At 36.4% G+C, this 20654-nt stretch overlaps 1 protein-coding gene across 2 annotated transcripts in view; it reads left to right on the top strand.

Moving 5' to 3' along the window:
- Positions 1-14023: 14023 nt before the first annotated feature.
- Positions 14024-20654, top strand: part of LOC109100678 (pre-B-cell leukemia transcription factor 1-like) — a 56721-nt gene continuing 50090 nt past the window's right edge. Inside the window, exons 1-2 of one of the 2 annotated variants that reach the window (XM_042771291.1) lie at positions 14024-14649; positions 15869-15942. In XM_042771291.1, coding sequence (XP_042627225.1) covers positions 14462-14649; positions 15869-15942 — 262 coding nt within the window. In that variant the 5' untranslated portion in view covers positions 14024-14461. The remainder of the gene's footprint in view (positions 14650-15868; positions 15943-20654) is intronic. The other variant, XM_042771282.1, reaches the window with a different exon arrangement.

Below are 20654 nucleotides of genomic sequence, written 5' to 3'. Positions count from 1 at the left end.
TTAGAGGAATTCAATCAACGTTTACTCTTTCTTTAATTTAAATCCAACCCTGTACGACTTTCTTTCTTCTGTGGAACACAAAAGGAGAATTTGTTAGGAATGAACTGAAGAATGGACTGTACTAGTCTGTACAACTCATGTGCTGTATTTAGAATTAGTCAGTTCTTAATTCATAAAGTTCCTACATTCACATAGCAAGTGTGTGTGTCAGTTCAGTTTGCTTTAGTTTGTTTTCATTTATCACATGTGTTCCTTTGTTTGAGTTCAAGCCAAACATCTGTTTCATGGACACTAACCAATCATTACAGCTGATCGTCATTTAGTTTGTCACCACAATGTATTTAGTTCCTCTCTATTCACTCTGTGTTTGTCGGTTGTTGTTTGTGTAGATGTTTACACACTGTTACGCCTTATCGCCTGTGGCCTGAGAACTTACTCTGCAACTCTGAGTTTGTTCATCTCACTTTGTGCTACAGGCCACTGCTTATGGATTAAACCTCATTAGTATTTTTTAACCTGCCTTTGTCTGTCTTCATTATCTGGTCACAGTTTGAGGAAAAGACTGATGTGTTTTCTTTTTTTCACTGATAAAATTTTCCTTCAATGTTAACTGCTGCAACTGGATCTATCTATCTATCTATCTATCTATCTATCTATCTATCTATCTATCTATCTATCTATCTATCTATCTATCTATATTCAGTCTGCACAAACAACAACCGACAAACACAGAGTGAATAGAGAGGAACTAAATACCTGGTGGTGGTAATATTTTGGTATAGTAATTTGTTGCTTTTTTGTGTTGTATTGCTATTTATCTGTATTTTTTAATTAAATTTTTGTACTTCAGCTTAAACTTTTTATTTGCCAAGACAACATTTATAATTTTCTTTTAATGCTTTTCATCTAATATTCATTTTATTGCAGCTTTTTTTTTATTAAAAAAAAAAAGAAAAGAAAAGAAAGAATCTTGAGAAACTGACTAGTTTTGTGAAATGGATCAATGGATTCATTAAAAAGATTCAACCGAAAGAGTGGTTTATTCACAAATCTATGAACACACCAAGCAGAATTAGTTTGAGTGTCAAGATTTTAGCATTTAGCATTCTTTTGGCTATTTTTATGCTTTACAATCTCAGTCATCATTCACTTTCATTATAATCAAGGAATTGTTTGTTTCAGTGCATCAAGAGTGTGAGCAAATTATACTCTTTTTGGGTGAACTAAACTAAGTTTAATTTATTCTCATTAGTATGACTGGGGGTGTGATTGGTAGGATGAAGAGATGATGACCAATCTAGACTCACACGCTACTCAACAGTGATGTGATTATGTGTAATGACCCACCATGCACCTGCAGTTCTCTCCTGCTAAGCTTTTGTTTGAATGCTTGCTGACAGACATACCCCCCCCCCCCCCCCAATCTCCTCATCCTCACTGAGATTCTCTCTTCCTTTCTCCATTTCTCTCTCTCTCCCTTTCTTTCTCTCCTGGAGTTATTTTTCATTATGGTGAGCCGTTGCAGTAAATACGGCGCTCCTCAGACTGCGGACCTGTGCTGAACCGCTGACCCCTGCATCTCAAACGACACTCCCAAGGTCCCTTGCCTCCAAGGCCTCCCTCTGTGCTGTGGCTGTGGCCGGAGTGCAGCCTCTGTAATTCACCCGCTTGCTAGATCGCCTGCCAGCAAGTATTGATTTTTGTTTCCCCAATCTCCAGTAGAGAGGGCAAGAAAAGATTAAAAACACTTTGTCAGTTTGGTGGGGAATAAGAATTCTACGCAGGGGATACTTTGGAGTTTGAAGGGTCAGGGCTGAGGTACATCTTTATGGCCTTAACTCCTTCCTGACCAGAGACATTTAGCTCAGGCTCCCGCAGCTTCTATCTTCCTCGTCCTCTGTCCTCCCTATTTTTTCTCCTTGTATTTTTCCCTCTCTTTTATTTAACTTTATTGCGTGGAGGAAATATTTTACCTTATTGTGTGGAGGAAATTTTTCCAACAGGAAACTGGCCTTACCATTATTAGGTTATTAAATGTGCTTGTGTATGAGAGATGAAAACTTTCAGCAGAGAAGGTGGCCTACTTAGTGTTTGCTCTATTGTATCACTGTAAATCAAGTAAATCATTTTGCTGGACAAACGCTGACCTCAGGTGTTAATCAAGGGCTGATTGAGATGACATTCCGAGTAGGGGAAAAGTGACCGCTCACTTATTGAGCAGCCTTGGTCCAGAACAATTATATATATATAGATATATATATATATATATATATATATATATATATATATATATATATATATATATATATATATATATATATATATATATATATATATAATGATAATTAAAAACAATAATAAATTATAGACTTGTAGTCAATGTAATTATAATTTACAGTAAGTAAATACAAAAATAACATTTTAAAAACATATACAATTCAACAGCATATAAGTAAGCTAATCTGAGAGTGTACAAAACTTGATTATGAAGTTCGCAATAGATTGCAACAGAGCCCGCCCATTTTTTTCAGCAGCCTGGTACTGGAAGTATTTTACCTATTCTTTTCTTTTTTTTTTCTCATAGGGATTTTTATAAGCCTTGAACCAAACCAACCAGCTATGGAGTGAATCACACCACTATAAACGTGTCCGGTTGATGAATGAATTTTTTTTTTATTCTTTTTAGTGAACTGGATGAACCAGTTACCCAAATCGGACTGAACCATTTATTTCGAAATGTCTGAAACATTTCACTTCTCGAGCAGCACAGATCTACAGATCAACACAACCAAAACTCATATTTGGACGCGCATGACAGTCACTCCGACTCAAAATGAGCCAAAATACCATATCCTATGATGCTGGTTTTTGCCAACTCATTCAGCGCTCCAGTTATTCAGCAGTACACTGAACAGATATTTATTTTACTTTTGCTTAACTAGTTAGGATTTCTCCATTAACTGTCAGCAAATCTCCAAATCGGAGGCAATGTGTTCTTCCCAGCAATCTTCACGTTGATTGCTCTGCACTTTTACTGCCTTTTTCAAATGATGCTTCTTGTTTTCATCTGACATTTCTTCAGTATTTGATGGCCCATTCATCTCTAACTTCCCCTCCCCCACTATATCTGTTTTGCCCAGCATGTTCTTTGGCTCTCACCTGAGGGTAAGACATTTTGTGGTTTACCTTGCATCACATAGTCCATTATAGCAAGCATCCTGTCCTCGTGAGTCTCTTCTCCCAATCTAAACCAAAAAATGGCTGTGGATGATGGCCACAGCTGCCAGACTCCATCTGGATCAAAACTCTCTTCATTCCATGTGCCTCGGAACAAACAGTGAAGGTCTTGTGAATGAAAAAGATTACTGGAGTACGTTTAATAAGAAAATACTATTTCAGTTTTTATAATTTCAATGTGTTACTTGCTGTCTGTTTTTAATTATTTGTGAAATTTGTCAGGACCGATAATTTCTGAGTGAAAATTGTTTCAAAGAAAGTACAATAGAAACAGATTTCACTCAGACATTGCTAGTAAATTTAACAAATAAATGCCATTAAATTAAACTGGATTAAACATGGAATTTTCAAGTATAAGATTTATTTTCTTATAAAACATACTCTGTTTTATTCACAAATTGTGAAATTTCTACATTTTTCTTTCAGTGTATTTTTATGTCCATTCAATAAAAGCCAGTGGGGTCCAATGATGTGTTGGACGCCACTGATTTACATTGTGTAGACACAAATATTCTTCACATTATCTTCTATGAGTAAATGTTAAAATAAATTAATAGCTTTAATAGCTTATACTATTACATACAGTATTTAACAGGACAATACATTAAATTACACTAAATTAGTACATGACAATATTTAAAGGATAATGTATAATCAGCTAGTCATAATCCAAAACTCTGACAGGGTGATCAGTTAACAAATAAGCGCACATTTATATATTTATTTTATTATGTGAGAAGAGAGACTGTAAACAGCATACACTGAATGTTCTGATTGAATAAGACCAGAATCAAGTATTCCAAAGAATCGTGTAATAAAATGTGATCACTGTTGTATCTAAAAAAAATGTTGGTAAAACTGTACTTGAATTTTATGGATTGGAATTGCAAATATCTAATCTTTCTCAGCATTGCCTGAACCCTCCAAGGCTCCAGTCGGCATGACATTGAATGGTGTCATGACATTTATACTTGGCCGAGGGCTTTTTTAAATGGCCGTTTTTGCTATTTGATTCTGCAGTATATTGTCTTCATATTCAGCTGTACCTTTGAAAATCCTCTGAGGGTGAACACACAGAATAAGTGCCCTGCTTAAAGGCATATAATTTTATTCTCTCATGCATATTCATTTGCTAAGCCTTTGAGCATAAAGATTTGTCAAATTTAGATGCAGATTCCCTTTCCATCACCAGCTATATACTCTTTGCCCTGTGGGCATGGATGTGTTTTCTTTCTTTCTTTCTTTCTTTCTTTCTTTCTTTCTTTCTTTCTTTCTTTCTTTCTTTCTTTCTTTCTTTCTTTCTTTCTTTCTTTCTTTCTTTCCATTTTGCTTCCTTCCTTCCCTCATTTCTCTCAACATTTTCTCTTTTATTCTCCACTCTTTTCAGCCCCAGCCAGTTCTATTACCGGAGTCATTGTTCCTCTGAGTCTTTATTCCTCTTTTCTGAGACTGGCCAGGTGAGGTGTCCATGTGTGTGTCGCCGGGGACTGTGTGTGTGCATCCATGCCTGGACACGTGGCTTTGTCTTGTCCTGGCAGCCCTCTGCACACACCAGATGTTTACATACATTATCCTGCTCCTTGTGGGCCACAGATTCCAGGGGATGCTTTCCCTATTGTTCCAACACCCTTTACACCTATTTAACAATAAGACTGCTTGGTTTTCCTAATTTTAAAGGGATTTTGTATTTCTGTCATATAAGGTCATTAGTTACGCCGATTAAAGCAGCTGCTCTCTGCAATAAATCAATTTGGTTTGTGGAAAATCATTGAGACAGAGGTAAAGACAAGAAAGTGATGTTATCATGCCATATTAAGAAACCGTTTTGGACTCTCAATGAAAATCTGCGAATTTCCCTCCCTATATATATATATATATATATAGTATATATATATATATATATATATATATATATATATATATATATATATATATATATATATATATTCACAGTATTCCACAATATGCTTCCTGATTAATTTATAGATGATGAAAACATGTCCAGGTAACATTTCACCTCTAAATCAAAAAGAAAACTTTTTCTCTCTTTTTTTTATGTGTAATTTTGACTATTTCAGTGGTCATTCATTTCTTATTGCTGTTATACTGTATTTTTATTGTAAGTTTTTTTGTCATTCCAGTATTGAGAATTGAGGGGGAAAAATAATGTGACATTAAAATAATCCTATATAGGATTAAGTGTAATGTGTCATAAAATATAAGCAGTAAGATATATATTGTCACAAATCTGCACAGGGACATGAAGGCTGAGGGTCCAAGTGCAGTAGTTTAAAAAAAGGGTAATCCACAATTGTAGTTGAAGTAACAGGCAAAAGGACCAGGTCTATGGAAAGGAAGTAGAACTGAAGATTGAGGCAAACTGGGGAGCTGAAGGAGCAGGTGAGCAGTGCAGGGCAGAGCAGAAGATCACAACAGCAGAGCAGACGGGACCGAAAATCCCCATGGTGGAGCAGATGACCACCACAACAGAAATAATAGTATTAGCACAAAATAAAAATATTAAAGACATCATATGTCATATAAATTTGAACCAAATTCACAAGGTACCATTCTTATTCTACAGTAGAAGATGTATCTGATGTTGCTATGAAAAAAAAAAATAGCATGGCTGGAACACTATATTAACCAATTAGCATTCAGGACTAGAACTATCTGTTTTATAAACTATAATAACATTTTATTCTTTGGATTTTGGACTGAAATATGACCTGAACATATTCTTGAGGTGTCATGACATCCATCTAATTAATAGTTTATGGGGGTCACACTTCTAGTTTAATGGGTAAATATTTGTTTTATCTTTGTATTTTTTTCCCCCCCAGAATATAAGAAAATGTACAAATCATAATGCAGCTGCTCCAGGCCTTGACACTTGAGTCTCACTGCTGGATGCTGTGGAAAACCAGGGCAGAGCACCCCCCCCCACCCCCCCTTTTTTCTCAGTGAATCACAAACACAATCAGAGCGGCATCTGATGGTTAGGTGGAATTACAGTTAGCTGTCTCTCCACCTCGGTCACTCTTCGCACACACTCTCACTGGGAATGGAAACATACGGCAGAGCTCCTTATGATGAGAGGGGAAATATTTTATTCAGATTTATTAATTCAAAACTGAAGCATGCCTGTTGACGGAGGGACAGTTTTTCTCAATCTGTCATCATTGAAGTCACACGCGCCTGACACCGCGATTCATTTGTCTTGTCGTCACTGACAGTCGTATTTTCCCACAGCACTCCCGTGAAGAGTCGCACAGGGATTTTAGAGACGGCATGAAGAAAGCGTGGGGGAATAAAAGACAACATACTGTGACAAGGAACAGCCATTTCATTAATGCAAATAAGCCTGAAAATGCTATGAACAGCACTGAAATTCCCGCATTAGTTATGTATTTTCCATTCCTAACACTTTTTAAAAAGGAAAGACGAAAAAGAAGTCTTGAGTGTCATGATCTAAAATTATCATGTTAATATTTATGGATGGAAATTGCAAATGATTGAACAATTCTGGTTTTGATTCCTACGGAGCCCCGCTCATGACATGCAAGAAAAAATAAATAACCTAGGCCTAAATCGTGCGCACGATTTATAAATCGAGGGAATGAAATAGTTACGGAGCCCCTCACATGACATGCAAGAAAAAATAAATAAATCGTGCGCACGATTTACTAATTCGTTCCCTCGATTTGCTAAATCGTGCGCACAATTTACTAATTAGTTCTCTCGATTTATAAATCGTGAACACAATTTAGCAAATCGAGGGAACGAATTAGTAAATCTTGCGGACAATTTATAAATCGAGGGAATGAAATAGTAAATTGTGCGCACGATTTAGCCTACTTTTTTTCCTGCATGCCATGTGCGGGGCTCCAAATAAAAAATCAAAAAAACAAATAAATAAACAATTTTACACCTTCATAACACGTGCGGGGCTCCGTAGATTCTTATGGACGATTCCATTTTCTTGACAGATCCATTACAGAATAAATTTAATAATTTTAAAAATCAATAATTGTTAAACAATTATAGCGAAAGGTGTCTTTATGCAAGCTTTAAGAGATGAATCGGACTGGTTGCATAAGCTGCATTGGACTGATTTGTTGGTCATTCATTGGTCAAGTCACTAATTTCCAATGGAGACAAGTATAGGAAGTGTGTGGATTTCAGACTTTTTATGTGTACACATTTTTTTTTTTTTTTTAAATTTGATTTGAGTTTTGGATATATAATTATTATTATTATTTTTTTTTTTTTTATTTTGCAACTAAAATATGCGACTGCCAGACTGGATGTGATGTATTCTAATCAAAACTGACCGTGACGTTAGAATTACCAATATTTGTGGCGTACAATTTTATTTCTACTTTAAAATGGGCGGTTTTACCATGCTTAATTTTAACTGGTTCACTTCCAATTTGTATGTTTTGTACGACTGCCACTACAGGGCGATCAATGTGATAATCGTACATGACAATCTCATATGATTGTCGCACGGTACGTATAAATTAGGCCCCGTCCACACGGAGACGCGTTTCACTGTATACGCATACATTTTGTATCGTATAGGTGTTTTGGGAGAGTGAAACCAATATTTTTCGAAACTGAGTCCCAGAGCAGATAAATTTGAAAACACTGCCCTTGCGTTTTCATGTGGACAGCGAATCCCTATATTTACTGAAACGATGACATCATCAGCCCACGTCTCACCCCTAGTCAGACACCGCTACGTAACAGCAACAAAAACATGAACAAACACTGAACGATTGTCTTTTTATCAACTAACATTAACACAGAGTAATAAATGTATTGTTCCATGTTCGTTTGTTTACCGCGCGCAAGGTTTATGGCATAGTCCAAGTCTTCTTCTCCATTTTTAGTGGCAGAATTACAGCACCACATGCTGGTCTGGCATGTATACTACATCGTTTTGTGTCGGTTTTGTGGTTTCATGTGGACACAGTTATTTCTTGAGACAAGAAAATAAAAAGATCGGATAGGGAAAGCTCTGGCTTTGTGTGGATGTAGCCTTAGTCTTAGTTAAATAATCATAACCCTCTTTTTATTCACCATGATAAAATAAAAAAAACTAAAAAAAAATATTATAACACCCACTATTAAAAAAAAAACATCACTTTCTAGGGCTAATCAACATAAGTAATTATAAATCTAGTGTGGTGGTCATAACCACCATTTTATAGAAATAGTGTTTCATGTTTTATTGAAAAAAATATTGGTAAATCTTAACTTGTGCTTAATTTTTTTATTAAAATACATTACATTAGGTCAGGCAGTCACAAACCATCTGGCCACAAAAGTTCAAATATTTCAACTCATTCAAAGCTCAAATCGGATGTGAAATTTCCACATGCGCATATGGTTGGAACTCCATGCAGCTCCCGTACAACTCTACATTGAAAATGAATGACCTCTAGTCTGTTACGTCTTGTTTGTCGGAGATCTGGAAAGATGGCTTAATTTCTTTGTTTGGTACTTGGACAACATCATTTGTTCTCTGTGGTTTGGATTCACTAAAAAGTACCACCTCATGAGAGTTATTCATGCAGAAATTGTTTGTTCAGACTTCAGTTGTCATATTGTCTATTTCACAGTGTAGATTTAGCAGCAGTGTAGCCACATGACTAAATATGCAGAGCAGGAAGCTACAAAAGATTGCATGTGCGCAATATGAGCATAAACATAAACAAACTTTATCTGTTTATGCAATTTTATCATTTTTGATGAAAACTGAGTTTTTATTCAGGTACTCGGTTCCCAATCCTACATTTACTGTAAGCTAAGGTGGATGATGTATTGGCAGTGCTAAACATGTAGGTCATGGTTAGTCCTGTTTATTTATTTATTTTCAATTTCTCTCTCTTTCTCATTCCCCAACCTCCCCCAGCCTGGCCCAGCCCGCCCAGCCCCTGCTATTTGTAAGTTTGATTTGGAGCGCTGGGTCAGCACATAAACTCAGCCTGCTATCTGCCCACTGCTCTAAGTGGCCTTTTCACATGGGAGGGTGGGAGGTGCTGAGTGGCCTTCCAGTAGCATCTCTTGACATTTACAGTAGTGTTCTCTCTCTCTTTCTCTCTCTCTCTTACTATCTCTCTCTTTTCCTCCAGGCATCCACCCTGCAGCTGTAAATGAGAATGCTTTATGACAGGTCCCGCTCCCTTTTCCCGTGGTCTAGAGCTACTGCGTGGTGTGTGTCCTCACAATGGCCTAGGAAACTGACAGGTTTGTGGAGGGATGCTCGGGAGAAACACTCAGAAAGGGACATTTAGATGAGTTAGACTTACCAACGTTTCAGCATTTTACAATGGAAAACAGCCTTTTGCATATGAAAAAAACGGGGTAACATTGTTGCCGCTTTTGATGGGTTCTGAAATTCCTCAGATATGGGTGTCTGCTGTATTTATAACACAATTACTGAAGGTAATGACAGAAAAAAAAAAAAAAAAAACGTTGTTCCTCAGAGACACAATGTTAAGTGAACAGGTAGATTTCTTCTTATCCCCAAAGCTTTAGGAAAGTGCAAAATGCTGAATCAACCGCTGACCTGTAACCCATTTAAAGCTCAATGAAAGTTTAATTCCTCTATCCCTGTCTTATGTCTGTGAGATGGAGAGGTTTTTTTAGCTTTGCACTTGATGCAGACTCAAGCTGTGTCCAGGTCTCTCTATTTCACACACCCTTTTATACATGCTTCGAGGATACGATGCCCCAAACAAGTGAATATTTCATCACAGCCTTCCCCTGAGAGATGTACTTGAAGCTTGCAGCACTGCAATGTCTTCTCAACCTGGTCCGCACTCATCGTGCAACAGTGATCAATAGACATGTCATGAAGTGCTTTACTCAGCCTCTGTTACACTGTGGCATGACAGAGGTGATGAGAATCTAATGTCTTACTTAAGAATAATAAATGATTAATGCAGACTGAACCCCAAAGGGGTTTTAACATGAAACACAAAGCTTCTGGTAATCCTTCACAATGTTGCGCGTAATAAAAAAACACTTTCATATTTTGTAACATGCTAATTGACATGACATCATAACCTTCAGTCTCTCCGTTTTATCAATTTTGTTTGTCCTCTGGCATTAAAGATTGCCAGTGGTGAAAAGGAAAAGGCAAACAAAATTATTAAAATGTAATTCTCTGAGAGCTTACAGGACATGTGACTTCATTTTTTTATTGATTGATTTATTTAAAAACCAAATTAAAAGTGCAGTTCATATAAACAATGACTTATAAACACATATGATAAGCTTATTTTTTCCTTAAATTGAACATTTTCTTTAAAATTCTACACAGTACATACAAAACCAACATAAATACTATTACATAACTATAATATTATCATTTGTCAATAAAGCTATACTATTACAAACTATAACATAAATTATATTTCTAAGAACTTGACGTGTTTTACACTATTTAAAAAAAATAAAAAAAATCATTTTCTTTATCATGGACACTCTTATTTTTTATTGACCAAACTATTCAGCCTCACACCGCACAACCATTTAAAACTATTTAAATGTTTAAGCTTTGAAAAAGATGAATGTGCTTGATATAAGTGAGAGTATGCAGATCACACGTTATTAGAGAGGACAATTTAGATGAGCTGGCATAAATATGAATGAAACGAGTGAGCTAGAAAAGTGTTCAGCGGCAGCACAATGTGCTCCTCTCACCGCTGGGAATATAGAACTGCTGAACGGTAGGGAAAACCGAACTATTCTAAATTCAAACCACCAGAGTTCAAGCGTCTTCAAGAGAATGTCAAATATCTGTAAGTGTGTTATTTGATGCGTGACGCTCATTGTAAATTCAGACTGGGTGTCAGTTTTTTAATGTGCGGGCAATTTCTGACACTGCTAGAATGCCCGGAAAATGTTCAAATATGGCAAACCATATCAAAAGGCTAATATTCAAGCCTGATGTTGCATCTTTCTTCATTAAAAAGAGATGTTCATATTGTTTTTGCAGCAGTTTCATTTTTGCAGTGTTTCTACTAAAATTTCTGGACAAGTATACAAGCAGCTAACAGTTTGTGATTCAATACTTAGTGCAAAAACACTGTATTATTTAATAGATGTTTGACATTGAGCTGTGTGGCTATGGTACATGATGCTGTAGTGTAGAGTCTGTTCTGGCTGCAGGCTATAGCTGTGAAGAGGTCAGACAATCACTGAGGTCTGGTTCCACAGAGGAAGGTCACTTATACATCTTATACAAGCCTATACATCTGTTCCAGCCCAGCAGTCTTCAGATACTATCACAGCAGCAGGGCCAATTCCTTTTATCATTAACTAGTTCCTCTTCTTCTTCAACTAATGAGAAATCTGATGGATCGATTTAACTTCTACTGTGGTGTAAAAAATGTCTTTTACCAAGAGTAGAGATCACATTTTTGCCATCATTTACAAAAATAAAATAAATAAATAAACAATAAATAAATTAAAATTCAATACTATCTCGTCATCTCAATTCATACCTATTTTACATTTTGGCATTACTATGCCCCACTGATGGTTAAGTTTAGGGGTGAACCTTCATGATTAAATTTTTCTAAAAATCTTACATTTGCGCATGTATCAGGTTGGTTGTTACTACTGGTAACTAGGATACAACTAGTAAATGAAATATTAAATTGAGTGTTTTATTTTTCTATCTTTGTTAAGAGTTTTTTTTTTTTTATCACTGATACCCCACCCCACTGACAATTATGTTTAGGGGTGGACCTTCATGATTTATTTTTTTTTTCTTTCTAAAAATCTTACATTTTATGTATGTATTTGTACAATTTGATTTGTATGAATTCTTGCGAAATCCCCACCTTATAAAACAATTATATTAAATAAAAAATTTATTATATTAATTAATTAATTATATTAAAAAATAATGTTTTCTCAGGATATGGGGCTGGTTTTTCCAAATGGTAAACATAGGAAGAACTAGGCTAGTAAATTAAGAATTACATTTAGGGTTTCCTTTTTTTTTTTTTTCTAAATGGCAAACTTTTTATCTATCTTTGTTGGCAAGAGTTGTTTTGCTTAAACCATTTATCATTGTCCAGTCATAACTATTTTAATTTTGGGGAAGTGGTGGCTAATTCACAGATCCCTTAATCCTACCCCACACCTAAACTTAACAACTACCTTACTTAAGATTAATAAGCAGAAAATTAGGAGTTTAGTAAGCCAAAAGGCATAGTTAATAGTGAGCATGACCAAACTGAATATTAAATTGAACATTTTTTTTTATTATTATTATTGATTTATTATTATTTTTATTATCTATCATTGTTGGTAATAGTTATCATAGCAATCAGAAAAAAAAAAGAAAAAGAAAAAAAGAATGTAATACATGCATGTAATACAGAGCTCTGAATATAGTCATAATGCATTGAATGATTTATCCTTCATATCTTTTTTTGCTCTCTGAAATTGATGATATTGTATGCAATAAAAAGTTGTGATATTACCTATACGACCAGTATATGTCAGCAGTCACCTCCTAAGTAGGACAGGTTAAAGTGGTGTCGTTTCTCATAAGGAACATAATGGAAGGTGACACACCTCATATGTTGAGCACAGGGATGAGACATAACATGAATAGCTGGAGTGGTGCTTCTGGAATGCACCAGTGATGGGTACTCAGGCATCAGAAACGGCCTCTTTAACACTCTCTTTATTGGTCCTTTTCCCAGCACCTGCAGCCAGAGCGTGACATTTCTGCCACATTCTGAGCTCCATGTCAATAGCCAGTGAATTTAATACCATTAAACAGACCACATGGCTGAGCAAACTGCCTGTCTGATCATTTTTCCAAGACACATTGAGTGGGCATGGTGAGGAGGGATGAATATATATATATATATATATATATATATATATATATATATATATATATACTGTGTATAACCATGCATACATATATATATATATATATATATATATATATATATATATATATATATATATTATATATATATATATATATATATATATATATATGTATGCATGGTTATACACAGTATATATATATATATATATACATACATATAAATACACACACACATACACACACACACACACGCACATATATAATAATAGTAATAATAAATATTAAATTGAGTGTTTTTAATCTTTCGTTTTACATATGTATAAATCTTTTTAAAGGGGGCATTTTCCCTCGACTTATACTATACACTTAGATGTAATATGATCATGGTTTATATGATGTATCAAATATGGTAGTTGCATCTGTGTTATGACATGTTTTATGGGGTTTTGACACAGACATAATCTACAATGTACAAATTGAGAGTTTGATTTAAATGTATAATTGACAACTTTGTGTAAAATACATTAACAACTCTGCTGAAACCTTTCAAACGCAAAAATAAATTTTAGTCATAAATGTAACTTGTGGAATCACATGAAAACAGTTCATTAATGACCATATTAATTTACAGAATTAGATAACATGGAGCTCCAGTCCCGTCCTGGTTAATAGTGGGAAAGAGCGGACACAGAGACTTTACGCCAAGCCCCCTTATTTTTTTTTATGTTCAACCCTTATCCATCACCCAGCGCTAACACCACATCTTAAAGCTTTTTACGGCGACCCACCTTCCTCGGAAATATGATTGACGTATCGTGGAAGAACCGAGGCGGGGCCAACAGCGCTCTCTCGTCCAATCACGGGCGAAGGGCGGCGCCCCATAGCTATGTGCCAGTGTTGGTGGGCGGAGCCTCCCGTTATGTGTCAGTGTTGCCAGCAGACCTGTGCGAAACAAAAGCACTTCTCTCTCCTCACATTTAACGCCTTCAAAGCACGTCTTAAAGCTGTTTCAGTCGTAAAGCTGTCAAAGGAAACAAGGAGTTACTCGGCAGAGTCGCAGATTACGCAGGATTACAGCAGCCCTTAGACAAAGTTGGGCTCTGTTGTCTTGGCTTTGGTGGCAAGAGCAGGAGTGGCTTGATCCTAAAGCAGCTCTCCAGATCAGATTTCACCTAAACCAGCTGTGAGAAGGAGCTTTGCCTTTTCTCCCCTCTTTCCTTCTCTCCATGTTGTAAGCGCGCTTCTGACATCCAGAAAGAAAAAGGGGAGTGACGGAGAGAGTTCCTGAAGGAATTTTCCTTATCCTAGGCAAGAACTGAAAAAGTCATCAGAGTCTAGAGAACAGCGGCGAGGATGGATGATCAGCCCCGGTTGATGCACTCCTCACACGGGGTGGGCATGGCCGGACACCCCGGCCTGGCGCAGCATATGCTGGATGGCACGGGAGGAGCGGACGGCGAGGGAAGAAAACAGGACATTGGAGACATATTACAACAAATCATGACCATAACCGACGAAAGTCTGGACGAGGCACAAGCCAGGTATATATCTAGAATGTATGCATGCTGTCTCTGTATTATTAACTTCATAGCAGCTACTAAAAACCGAGTGTTTTAACAAGTCAGCTGCTTTATGTTTTTACGCGCCACCCAAAAGAGCACCGACTTTTTTTCGCGTCTTCTTTAAAACTTTTATGCTAAGCGTAATTTTTTATTTATTTTTTATTTTGCATTACAAATATGTTACAGCCACTTCCGAGTGCTCTTGTGCACAGTCTCAGCTGTCGCCTTCTTCTTCCCAGATGCATCGTTTCGATTTCCAATTGCTCTGGATCTCGCAGGTTACAAATGAGAAAGCGCATTGATTCAGTTCCATATTGACTTACTACATGTTGCGGGTGGATTTAGACCCAGTTTATTTATTTATTGGACTGCAATCACCTAAGAACTAAGCAACGAAATAAATGTTACCGAGTATGCATGGTTACACATTTTTAAACTTACGTATTTGTCAGAAAGTCTATAACTGACATTGTGTCTAAAGTGTTTCTGTATCTACTTGTTTGTGTGTTGAAGGAGCGGTATTAAATCTGCTACTTTACATATAAATATTTTATGAAATATTACACATTAACTTATAGTAATTAAAATTAATAAGGAAACTACATGAGACCTAATTTATATGACTGAAGTGTTGGCAAAAATTAATTCACTTGACCGTATTAGCCTTGGCAACTGTCAACACAGGTGTTTCTAAAACACTTTGAAATAAATGAAATTTGACTTTTGAAATCATATTTAAACCACTTGAAATTGACTTAAAGCTTAAAGCATTTTAAATAATTACCATGCATATTAAAACACTTTTATACTGATATGCAAGTTATATTTGTGTTTTAATATTTATTCATTTAATTTTTGTTGTGCTGTTTTCTGGAGAAGGAATGTAGCTAGTCACCTTATATGATAATTTGATAGTAATTTCACTTTGCAATCCAATTTATGGTGCTATCTGTGATGCACGTGAAATATTCTGACAGTTTTTCCTCATTTAACACATGCATCACTTCCAAAAAAGTGCTGCACAATTTAGAGCCATTTGTCACCTGTCTTCTATCAAATACCATTTGTAAAATACTCAAAAACACATTTCCATCAGACATAGCAGACAGTCCTTTTAAGTCTAATGTCTGTGTTTTGACAGTTTTGACAGGTCATGCATAGTGACAGCTTGGTATTTATTTTCTGTTTGTGTTCTTAGGAAACATGCACTGAATTGTCACAGAATGAAGCCAGCTCTATTCAACGTCCTGTGTGAAATAAAAGAAAAAACAGGTGGGTTTTCCTGTCTTAAATAGAGAACAGAAAGTGAAAACTTGCAAGTGCTACCCTTTGTTTAAATCCAGTTTTCACATTTAAGCTCAATATTGAAATATAGAAAGGTTTTCTTTTCTTTTTTTTGCCACAGAGCTCTTTAATACAGTGATGTATTGCATGTCTTGTGAAAATGTGCATTATTAGATATTTTGATAGAGGAGAATTTGCAGTTAAGAGTCAAGACTGCACTATGTCAAAGTTCTGTAATTACAATAATAACACAAAAATTCATGGTATTCAAATATTGTGTGATTCATCCAGCATTCAGATTCTTCAGATAGATAGCTGTTATTATTTTGTGTGCTATACAGCATTTTACATTGTATTGTATATTTGGTTATGTTATGCTGCATTGAGCGCTACTGATGAGGCTTTTTCTCATTTTATTTTACTTTTATAGCCTACAGTATATGAGAATATCAATGGCTTTAGTTTGAAAATAGGATTTTAGGATGCTATTTTACTCATTAAATTGTGATTTTGAGTGTTAGCTTTAAATTACTCACTCTGCCTCATGGTTTTGATAATGCCCATCAGACTCTAAACCTGCGACATACCATTTTTTTATTTTTTGTTTGCTGCGCTGTCTGGCTAGATGCAGATTCTAAATTGTTAATGGATACATTTGGAAGTTTGTGCATGCATAAAATGTAGCTGGTTGAGTAAGGCGCTTTAAGAGCAGTTTAAAAAGTCCACCAGAAGTGCTATTCATTAGAGTGAAATGAACATGCTGTTTTGATTATGCGATCGTCCCTGAGTGAAGGCTTTCGAGGCAGATTGCTACAACGAGAAACAACAACAAATTTAAAAAAAAAAGAAAAAGAAAGAAAAACAGCCGTATCTTCCTACTAATTAGCCCCAAAGTGTAATTTACAAAGATTTCATTACATGGAGGCTGAATTTGGCTCTCTGCCACACTGTCTAAAAGGCGCTGCAGTAAAGAGGTTCCCCCCTCCACAGTGAAATTCCGACCAACTGAAGAGGGCTTTGGAGGGCCACTGTGTCAGCGATCACAGGGGCCTCATGGCACTAGGTTCGCTTTTTTCCTCCTCTTGTTTAGCAAGGCTTCTTCGAGGAGGGAAAGAGTTATGCCTGGCTCTTTTGAACTGGCTGGCGTCACCCGGGGTTCACTCAAAGTTCGTTTCCAAGATGAAGAACAAAGTGACTTGGACCTCTTCCTGGCTTTTTGCTCCTGCTTCTCTTCCCACAGTTCCTGGCAACCAGGAACCTGCAGGGCTTTTGACTGAAGAGATGAACCTGGTTAGACTCCAAACACGTTATAAAAATGTTAGATTATGAAGATGGGGCTTTTTAGGTTGAATTCTACTTGTGATGTCACTCCCAACATGAGGAGTGTGTGAATTAGTTGTTTGTTGTTTTTTGGCTGTATTATCTTTTTAATATCTCAGTGCAAAAATGAGATGCCCCCCTACATACACCTCATGTTGAGCTTTTGTTTGTGTTTTAACACAGCCCTGGTGTTGTTTTTTTTTGTCAGCGGGGTTCATCTCAGCTTCCTCTGTTGTGCCGCGGTTTTCTCTCTCAGGACTTCATAACAAAAACAATACCACCAAAATCAAACCAACATTCATGTAAAAATATTAACATTAGCTGATTCCTGTTTTTTTGTTTGTTTAATTTTGAAAACACTAAAAAAAATTGGGCATTCCAGTTGTTGAAGGAAGTGGGAGAAAGGAAATTTGTAAATTTGAACAGGAGGCCAAGCTACAGTATGTAAATATATATATATATATATAGATAAATATATATATATATATATATATATAAGCCCTGGCCTGGGAATTGAATTATATATATATAATAGAAATATATTTGTTTTATTTATGCAATCAAACGTTCAGCCACAAACATTTGCAAGCTATTTCTGTAATTTTTTTGAGCCCTGGCCTGGGAATTGACAGAAAAAAAGGACTTTTTATGTTTTTTAACTCAAAACAATAGAAAAAAAAAAAAGATTTAGTACTTAAGAAAACACTCTGAAAATAGAACAAAAAAAAAGATTTAGTGTTTTTAGGTGTCATTTTTTTCTAATACTGTTGAAAATGCTGTCAGGAACATGGTTTAGCAAACACTGAAAATAAATCAACTCAAGCCCCAATGGTTGATTTGAAAGGTCCTAGTACATTAAATCCCCCTGTGCTCTCTCCTACAGAATTAGCCGTGAGCTGCTGTACCTCGGTTCACTTCTGTCTCTTTTTAATGTGAGTGTGTAATTTCACACTGCACAGACAGACACCACTAAAAATCCACCGCCGCCACAGAGAAAATGGCTCAAACCTCCACCGTGACATTTACTGCAAATGTGCTGAGTACAGAGCGCCCAAACGAGAGCAGCCACCATTTTTGTCAGGCCCTTTTTAATTTATTTCTTTCTTTTTTTAATAAAGAGTCAGCCTTGTTCATGGTTTTACATTGTTGCAGCCGTAGAGTCCCAGGTGGATTCCAGAAAAGCAAGGTTATTAAATCGGTAGCAGGTCTGTTTTGTTGAAACGGTGTAGCGTGCTGTGGAACAGTGGTGTCTTAGCTTTCATAAACAGACTGTGGAGGTCATGGAGCCGACCGAGAGCTTGTCTCAATGAAACAGTGGCTCTGTGTTTTAAAAAAATGAACTTTTTGTGCTGGCGATAACCTTGATTTACAAGAACTTTGAATGTTTAGATTAACTGTGTCGTTACCTCAGGCACCTCAGCCTGCTGCTTTAAGCGTGACTCGTAATTCCTATTCAGACGTGACACAGTTTCTTCGAAGGGAACAATAAATTTTGGCTCCTCTAATATATTTCATCTGCAGACGTGTTGAGAGAGCATGGAAAGACACGGCTCCCATAATTCTTCGTAACCTACGGCCGTCTTGCTGAGATTGACACGGCTGTGTTGTGTAGCATCGTCGTGTTGACAGCCATGCGGGAGGACGGCGTGGTGATGAGTCCTCCTCTGTCAAGCGGGACAGTACGGTGTGCCAGCAGCAGATAGGGCCGGCCTGAAGTCTTGACCTCGCCGTGTATTTTTACACAGGGCCTGACCGAGCTAACACAGCACAGGCCAGCGTGTGTGTATAAACAAGTATTGCAGCTCACGGAACAGGATGTGATGCGGGGTGGGGACATTTTAAACAAGACTGCTTTAGCGCCGCAAGTGTTTCGGATTATGTATTTGTGTGTACTGCGTCCTCTTGGAAATGCAAGGCCACTGTGTGTGTATTTGAATTTGGTGATTGGCACATATAGATGGTCGTGTGTGGAAACGTTGACAATGACATTAACTTGGATGTTTGTTGGTATCGGGTTTCAGCTCCTTTTACCCTTGGGGCTTTCATCAGGCTTGTTTCACATGGACATACATTTGCACAATCATGAACAGAGCTTTGAAAAATAAACTTAGCTTGAACTCGCTGAACCATAGAGGTATAATGACAAAAAATGTCCACCAAAAAGGAAAGGAAAAATCTTTAAAAATCAGGGTTGGGTCTAGTTCATATTGGTTTCATACAATCTCGAATAACTTTTAGAAAAGTTTCAATATTAGTTTTTTTCTTCTAAAAATGTCATATGTTGTAACTATAAAAATTATCTGATATTTTAAGTAATGCATTGGCCTAGACACACACTCATGAGGGTCTGCAGGGGTTTTATGCCCTAAAATATTTATAATGAATTTTAGTTAGGAAATTGGAAACATTCTCCTCATAGTATTCAAGTCATTGTATCTATGAATTAAATTTTTTATATATTTTTATAATAGACAGACAAAAATGAGTGTCATGTCATTGACCCTAATTCATTGGTGAGTGTCTGAATGTGGTGGGGTTTAAGCGAACTAAATATCTGGAGAAGTTTAGCATATGTCACCGGAGAAAAAATCTGTTGTTCCAGCAGAAGATTAAAAAAAACAAAAAAGAAATGTTAAGATCAAAAACATGTATTTAGAGTTCATTTAAGGTGGCATTCAACAAATTATGCTTTTTGGCTTGTGCATGATGCTACAAGCAATAAGGAGATATTTGATACACTGTTATCATCTAACCTGACACGTGCACACACTAACAAGCATGTCTTTACTCCTTACTTGTATCTCATGTCAAATGAGTGATAAAACCTCCTATGTATCTCACATTTGTCTCAAAAAAGTGATTAATTTACCTTTAACACAATATTCAGCTGCAAAAATTTTACAAAATAATTTTCAACTTCAAATAAATGTCTTTCTTTCATATATAAACATAGCTATTATGAGATGAGATGCGAAAACACTAGTAAACAGAGTACTTGTTGTAAGGATTGTATTTTGATGTATTACTCTTGTAATATTCACATATTTATTCACAGTGTTCTTTTACCTTTAATGTAGCGGTAGTAGTGCTTGCAACACCGCGCTTAATAAAGTTTGGGCTTCATTCCTTAACACATTTGTTCTTTGTGCGGCATGTAATTTTAGAGCTGGCGAGATATCTAACGACCGCCATGGCGAATTGTGGAGAAATATTGTGTTTGCTACAGCTACATGAGGGGAGTCTCTCCTCCTCCTGTTTTATTTGGAACGTGATTGCTAATCATACTTAGGGCCGTTGGAACGGACATGCCTCAGTAGCAGCATAATGTTTCCTGTGTGTTTCTGTTATTACCCAGCTTCAAGTCTAAACTCACTCGCAAT

The sequence above is a fragment of the Cyprinus carpio genome, chromosome A2, assembly GCF_018340385.1.
Source record: "Cyprinus carpio isolate SPL01 chromosome A2, ASM1834038v1, whole genome shotgun sequence".
Classification (NCBI taxonomy): domain Eukaryota; kingdom Metazoa; phylum Chordata; class Actinopteri; order Cypriniformes; family Cyprinidae; genus Cyprinus; species Cyprinus carpio.
Note: the sequence above shows the minus strand (reverse complement) of the source record. Positions and strands in the feature narration are given on the sequence as shown.